A 7,417-nucleotide genomic window follows, 5' to 3' on the forward strand; every position below is an offset into this window, starting at 1 on the left:
AAATAAGATACTCAAGAAACTTATAGTGAAGGGGAAGCCAGAAGGCGTCAAATGGCGAAAGAAATAATCTACTTGTTTAAAAGACAAAAGTAATTGATTTGCTGAAATGGCATGAAAAAGAAAACTGAAACATTAGATGTGAATTTATAGAAGTAATATCAACATTGGACGGCGAACATTAAGCCACTTTTTGATAAGAAAATTTTGTATATATAATTAAGTAGTGTGGAGTGGATTGTTATTGAACATAGGCGATTACCAGTTCAGTTCCCTAATTGAAGCTTCAAGTTAAAAAAACATCTTCCCATGTGATTATTAACATATCAAACAGAGGCACAATAGCCAAATTCATTTTGCTAACTTATTTTTTTCGTTTTTGTTCTAGGAACAATTATTTTTATATTACCACTTCAAACAACATTTCATTACAGACTGCAATTACAAACAAAAGCTTTTGTGCTTACGCCTTTCTGAGTTTTTCAATTATGGGTACCACAACGGTATATGATATGATATGTGGGATTGGTTAATATATGTCTTGTTGTTGTATCATGAATATGAAACCACAATTTCTTCTCAATTTCTCAAAGATGATCACTTGCCTTTGTACACAATCTCTTCATCATCCACGTCGAATGCTGGATTACACAGACATCTAAAGAGTCTGCCAATTCCCTACATAAAGGAAAACAACAACAAATTTAAAGGTTATAAGTTAGGGATAAAATCAATATAGTTTGGAAGGAAGGGGAAGAAGGCATGAGTAGGAAGAGAAAAATAGATTAGTAGGAATGCCTATAATAGTGGACATATATGTACAGCAACTAATGTGCATATTCACCAAATGGCAGATCTGGAAATGAGTTGGTGTATTAGCTAAAACATTAAAGGACCATTCTCAAGAATCATTGGTTTCAAATGACAGTAAAGCAAAAGGTTAACCTGTGTGAGTAGAGGAGTTTTATAATTTAGTGTTCTTTGTGAGTCTTCCTCATCATCACTGCTATCAGAACTGGTTTCCTCTGCATTTATATCACCTATCGTCTTCTTTTTTGACGTCCCAACACCTTGTCCGCACTTCTCCCTCTGCAGAATAAGCAGATATGAAACATCATCAAATAATGTAACACCCTCTAAAGCTACAAAACAAAAGTGCACAACCTTGAGTAGGCTGAATTATTAGCTTAATAACTAACAAAATTTCCTGTCTATGAGACCAGACATTTGGACTTTGTGTTTTGAAGAGAAATGACAACACTTACCTCAAATACTTTCCCCAAAATCTTTAAAGCCATCGCTCGTTTCTTGAGTTCTTCCTTCTTCACATTGCCTTCTTGTAGCACCTGAAAGATTAAACAGAAGCAACTCGAGTGACACAAAAAGGTCTTTCCAGAATAAGGCATAGCAACATAAGCAGAGGATGCATGCTACTAATAAGTTAGAATAAAATATACTATGAAGAAAAATAATATGAGGCTTACCAATTGGCAGACATGCAAAAGAGTTACTTCAATGTCTACAACGTTTAGTTTCCACAACGAATTCATTAGTGTTTCTCTGTTTAATCTTAGATGTGATTCAACGTCATTTTCAGGGCCACTACCATCCATTTTAAACTGGCGACGAACATCTTCTTGAAGTTGCAGCAGTTGAAAAGCACCTAAAAACACCAGTATACGCCACCACATTATAATGCACATATGACAAGGAGGGGAGGTAGGATCTTCAGTGTACCTTTTGCTGCTGTGAGCTGTGATTTCCAGAAATGACCTTTGTTGCGAACCCACTCGGCCATAAATGGAACTCCCAAGTAAATTGCTTTCTTTCCAAGCTCTTGGGCTGCCTGTCTTGTGTATATGTATCCAATAGTTTGAAGAATCTCAGCTCCAAATGCTGTTAAGAGAACAGAAAAGCAAACATAAGTTTAACACATAGATCCGCCTCTGGGTATTGCCATTAGGTAAAACTAAGCTTGAAGAAATGCAAGAGAAGTAGTCAGCTGACCTGCTTGTGAAAGCCGTTCAGCTTCAGATTCAGCACGTCGTAGAAATCCTACTCTGTCACCACGAACGTATTGTTGAAGAAAATCTTTGAGTAACCAGGCAAGTTTTTCTTCCCTTTCCTTTTGGACACCCTTCATAACACAGTACTATTATTATATAGTGAATCAACTGAAAAAAGGTAATAATGTAAACTAAAGAGAACCAGTATATATGTTCCCTTTTCTATAGAACATTTTGTCCTAAAAAGATATCTTCAAGAGCAAGGACTTCAATAATACGTTTTCTTGACAGATTTCTTACAAAGAAACTACCAACAAGTGGAAACATAACTTGTATGTTATCGAACTTTCAGACATACTTGCCTTGAGTCTATCATGGATTTTCTCAGGGTTGTCATTTTCGCCAACTAATTCAGAGGAAGCCATTGATGCCACAGAAAGATGTCCGATGTAGTCTTCAAAAAGTTCGCTCCCAAAGAGGAGTGCAAACACAGCAGTTGGATCAAGCATAGTTTCCCTACAAAGAGGACATCAAAAATAGTACTAAAGTTCATGTAGCCTTAATTTCTTGATATCTTAGAACATCTTTTCTCATAGAAATTTTTCTAAGAAAGCTTCATTCTTTAATAGCTGGCCGAGATGTCCTTCCCTAAAGATGATGTTAAAATGCCTAGAGGCATCCAACAAAAGCTTGAGATGTACAATATGTAGAATGGCCAAACACATTGAATTCAGCAATTACCTAGAGACACAAGACTTGCCATTTTGATCATATACATTTCTTTGTACTGGATCACTCAAAACCTGATATGCCTCCCCTAATTCCTGTTTGTTACAATTTAAGACGTCAAAAAGAATAATAGATAATTGTTTTCCAGAAAAGTAAATATAAATAAGCAATAAGCAATGGGCTTGCCTGAAATCTTTGTGCAGCAAGAGGATCATCTGGATTTTTATCAGGGTGAACTTGCCTGGCCTGCACCAGAGGATGAAAGGAGATTTTCGATATCATTCAACAAGCACAAGAAATCTTTCTTTTTGCTTTTCTCTTCTGCTTTCTTTGATTGGAAGAAAGTGAAGCTTTTTCAGAATAACAGAAGCTACAACTGCTCTAGTTTCCTCTTGTTCAATGCAATCTAGATCAGGAAATACTTAAACTATCCCATATCCTGTTTTAAAACATCCACTACTAATTTGGAACTTCCTAAGAACAGTCCAAATTAAACTAAAGAAGATGCCAATTTCTTTCATGAATTTACTAAAATTACTATAATGCATCCTGTAATGGAAACTTCAGCGGCTGTTCAAGCAAACATTTCCTTTCAACAGATCAGAGAGGATGATACAGTTTCCACAAACACTTGTCCTTCAAGTCAGAGCAAAAGTTGGTACATTAAACTGTCAAAGCAAATAAACCTTCATTTCTAGAATAAACATTCCATGAATTACACTACTTGGATCTATTTATCAAATCCTACAAGTATTGACAGATGAACTTTAAACTATAACAAAGTAAACAAATAAACGGCATCACTAAGTAAAGCTACATAAAATTCAATTTTAGAAAGTAAAAAGAATAAGACAGAGGTTCGAAAACCTTGAGATAATAGGCCTTGCGAATCTCCTCTTCAGATGCTGAAGGACTAACACCAAGAACATCATAATATTCAGTTTCTTTCACCATTTTCTTTTTCCGAAATCCCAAATAACAAACTGCTCTTGTAGCTCTTCCAGAAAAGAAAAAAAAAGTTAAAAGAACTTCACAAATTTTATGATCAAGAAAACTTCAAAGATGAAGAAGAATGGAAAAGGAAGAGGTGGGGTGAGGGGTTTTAGGGGGGGGTGGGGTGGGGTCTGATGAAAAGAAGAAGACGGGGATGTCACAGAAGAATGAGAGTCACCCCACGAGACTAATCTGCCTTTCCAGTTCTGAACAAGGATTAAACTAATTGCTTTATGAAAGCTTTTCGCGGGAGAAAAACAGTATTTTAACTGTCACTTTGTGGCTTTGATCATTCCATCAACTATCTTTTGAAACTTCCCTTTTTGAGTGATGGGCTGTGGGATTTTGGTTCTCTTTAATGGGCTTTATTAAGATTTGTTTGGGGGCCCATTTGTTGGTGGAGTTTTGGACCTACCAATACCATATCCAATTGTCTAGTCACTAACTGCAATGAAGAACAAGTAGTTTTTATATTCAGTTTTCTTTCTTTTTTGGGTGAATAATAGCGTCTATCCTTAACTTTCTCAAGTGGACCAAAATATAGATATAGATACAGAGCACTTAAAATTTTAAGTCCAAATGTGTAATGCCCCTTGACACATAACCTAATAAACCAGAAAGATACAGAGGGTGATTGGCTAAGCTTATAAGCTGATCAAACTAGTTTATAAGCGTTTTTCGGCTTATTCACGTGTTTGGTAAAGTTAAAAGTGGTTATAAGCCAAGTGTTTATAAGTCAAAAATAAGCCAAAAGCCATAAACCGGTCACCCCCATCTTATGAATTTTTAGGTTATAAGCACTTAAAGTTTGACCAAAATTTTTACTATTTCATTCTTAAAATATTCTTTTTTAGAACAAAACTCCTACATCGATAATCATTGCCTCAAGTATTTTTTCAACCCAACCCTCCCCCCTCCTCCCTTCAAGTCTGCAATTCTCATTGACTATTTAAGATAAGCGAATCCTCTATTCCTTTGCATGTTTATTTCAATGTAATTGTGTATTAATCTTTGAATTGTATGTGATAAATGGGGACAGACAATGTTTGTTTCTCTTCAAATATTTTGTCCTATTTAGGTTTATTTTTTACTGAAAAACTTTTATCAATTTATTAATTATTATAACTTATGATTATATGCTTATCATAAAATAAATTATATTTATCATAAAAATTATCTTATCTAAGCACAGTTGTATTTAAAATAAAATGACAAATAGAATATTTTGTATTTGAATCGATCTAAAATCTAAAATTTTGAAGAAATTATGCCTTTATAAGTGTAAACAATTATAAGGTTATTTAAGTCATTTTAACTGAGAAAGAGCTTATCAGCACTTTTTTATCAAATACTGCAGCAGCTTATTATCAATTTCAGCAATTGTATCCAAACACGTAATTGATTATTTATTAAATCAGTTTCAGCCCTTAAAAATACTTTTTCAGCACCTAATACTTATTAGCTACTTCAAATAACTAATCCAAACGGGCTCATAATCACGTGGTAGAAAAATAAAGTCGTGGCTTTCCTCAACGCAATACAGGATAACTGATCCAAGCATTTTTTATTTTTCAAACACAATGATATAAGCAGGTAAGATAAGAGGTAATGTCACAATAGAAGAATTGCAATGCCTCTCCCCCTAGAGGCACCTTACCATGCTTCAAAAACTAACCACAAGTTAAATGAACTCTTCAATCAACCGAGATTTCATTAGATTGAACCCTAACTTTCAAAGAACAATAGTAATTTGGTTTTTACCTGTTTTCCTGTTTTTATTACAAAGAAATCCGGAAATAACTTTTTTACCCCTTCGGAGTAGGAGTAAGATCTGTGTACACTTTACCCTCTCCAGACCCCACTAGTGGGATTCTACTTCTACTGGATTGTTGTTGTTGCATCTGAAAGCAAACCAAAAAGTCAAAATTTTCAGTTCCTTTCGATTTTTGACTTAATCTGAATAGTGCGGACCTCTACTAATAGTTATATCTATCCTTGGAGCAACGGTAAAGTTGTCTTCACGTAACCTATAGGTTAGGGGTTCGAACCATAGAATCAGCCAATGATACTTGCATCAAAGTAGGCTGCCTATATCACACCCTTAGAGTACAGCCTTCCTCGGACTCTGCGTGAACGTGAGATGCTTCGTGTAGCGGGCTGCCCTTTTTTATGACATGGAAGAAGTGGTCAATTATCTCGACCACATTATCCTGGCACTGACTGTCATTTCCTCTCTTAATCGAACTAGGCTCTCCTTGTAATTGAAAACCCAACAACGGCCGTGGGTAAGGTCCAACTCAAATCCAAGATCTGTAACTTCTATTGTTGTATGGTCATATAGCACCAGCTGTGAAGTTTCAGAGATTTCGAAAATCATCTTATTATCCTCCCAGATGCCGTGAGGGCAATGAGCATCTATTAGATGTTGAACAATAAGAATTTGGTTCCAACTACCCTCTTTTTTCATTACCCACACTTCATAGCCTTACCGGGGTCACCAGCTAACATAGCAAGCGAGTCACCATGCAAAGTCAGTCTCCCCCACTGTTCACTTGGAATATCTGGCCCTTGCATATCCCCAAACTGTTCACTGCCCATGTCAAATGAGCGTATGCTGTAGATTTCATTTAGGCCCCTCGAAAGCCAATAATAAACCCCGTTGAGTTAAGTGGCTTCAAGAGGCGCATGTAACGTACCACCGGAAGGGAATTCATGTGTAAGGTTCTTCCACGAGTTGTTGCATAAGGAATAGAAATTAGGATAAACGCATCGTTCCAATTCATCCCAAAACACTCTAGTCCATACAACCTTATAATCTCGAGTCAACAGGTCAAACCCATATTCCGAATTGATGTCCATGGTCTGAGAAGAAGTGCTCGATCTCAAAAGGCGCAAGAGACAGAGGCCAGAACTCCCTCTGGTGGCAGGATTCCACAAACCCAAGCGAACGCTGTCTCCATAAAACGCTTTCTGCACTAAGAACAGGCCATCAACTGGGCCAGCAACTAGAGGGGATCCAGAATTTTGGTAGGATGGGTGCACTGTTAAGAAGAGGTGGATCCAGAATATAAATTTTACGGGTTCACATTTAGTTCTTACAATGGCGTACCTATTGCACTTTTGGAATTATATATGCTACATCATACACTGCTACTAGTTTTAATATACACATTTTGTTTAATCATATAAGATTTTACAACGACAAAAGAAGTAGGAATATCAATGTGTGAAAATTTTGAAAGAATAAACTAAACAAAAAATGAAATAAAAAGAAAAAGTACTTAATTAATACGCATAAAATAATACCAGACACACCGATCTCCTGTGGGCGTCTACTTTTAGAAAAAAAAAGGAAAAAATAAGATTGACATAAGATTTGAACTCACAAACTCACCTAAAGAGGTACACTTAATTACCATCACATCATATAATACTTTGAGCATGAGTGCATACAGTATTTAAATATTTTTTAAAAAATATAACATTACTATATATGATTTAGGGCGGGGAGTAGGGGTTCACATGCCCCGTGGAACCCTCCCTAGATACGCCCCTGCCAGCAACACACGTGAAATAAGTGAGACTCTGAAGTTGATAGAGAGTTTTTTGTTCAGGGGTCACACCTGGAACTATTTTTTCAGGGAGCAAGGAGAAATCAACAGATTTTACGATGATGTGTTCTGAATGTGCTA

The 7,417-nt window shown here is 36.1% G+C and overlaps 1 protein-coding gene across 1 annotated transcript; it reads right to left on the reverse strand.

Moving 5' to 3' along the window:
* Positions 1–267: 267 nt before the first annotated feature.
* Positions 268–3,859, reverse strand: LOC104086245 (chaperone protein dnaJ 10). The gene is made up of 10 exons (XM_009590463.4): positions 3,600–3,859; positions 2,919–2,978; positions 2,745–2,827; positions 2,366–2,519; positions 2,005–2,134; positions 1,735–1,893; positions 1,482–1,660; positions 1,263–1,343; positions 943–1,086; positions 268–675 (listed from the first exon to the last, which is right to left on the reverse strand). The coding sequence occupies exons 1-10, from the start codon at positions 3,684–3,686 to the stop codon at positions 595–597; spliced, it is 1,158 nt and encodes a 385-aa protein (XP_009588758.1). The 5' UTR covers positions 3,687–3,859; the 3' UTR covers positions 268–594.
* Positions 3,860–7,417: the final 3,558 nt, after the last annotated feature.

The sequence above is a fragment of the Nicotiana tomentosiformis genome, chromosome 4 (genome assembly GCF_000390325.3).
Source record: "Nicotiana tomentosiformis chromosome 4, ASM39032v3, whole genome shotgun sequence".
Taxonomy (NCBI): domain Eukaryota; kingdom Viridiplantae; phylum Streptophyta; class Magnoliopsida; order Solanales; family Solanaceae; genus Nicotiana; species Nicotiana tomentosiformis.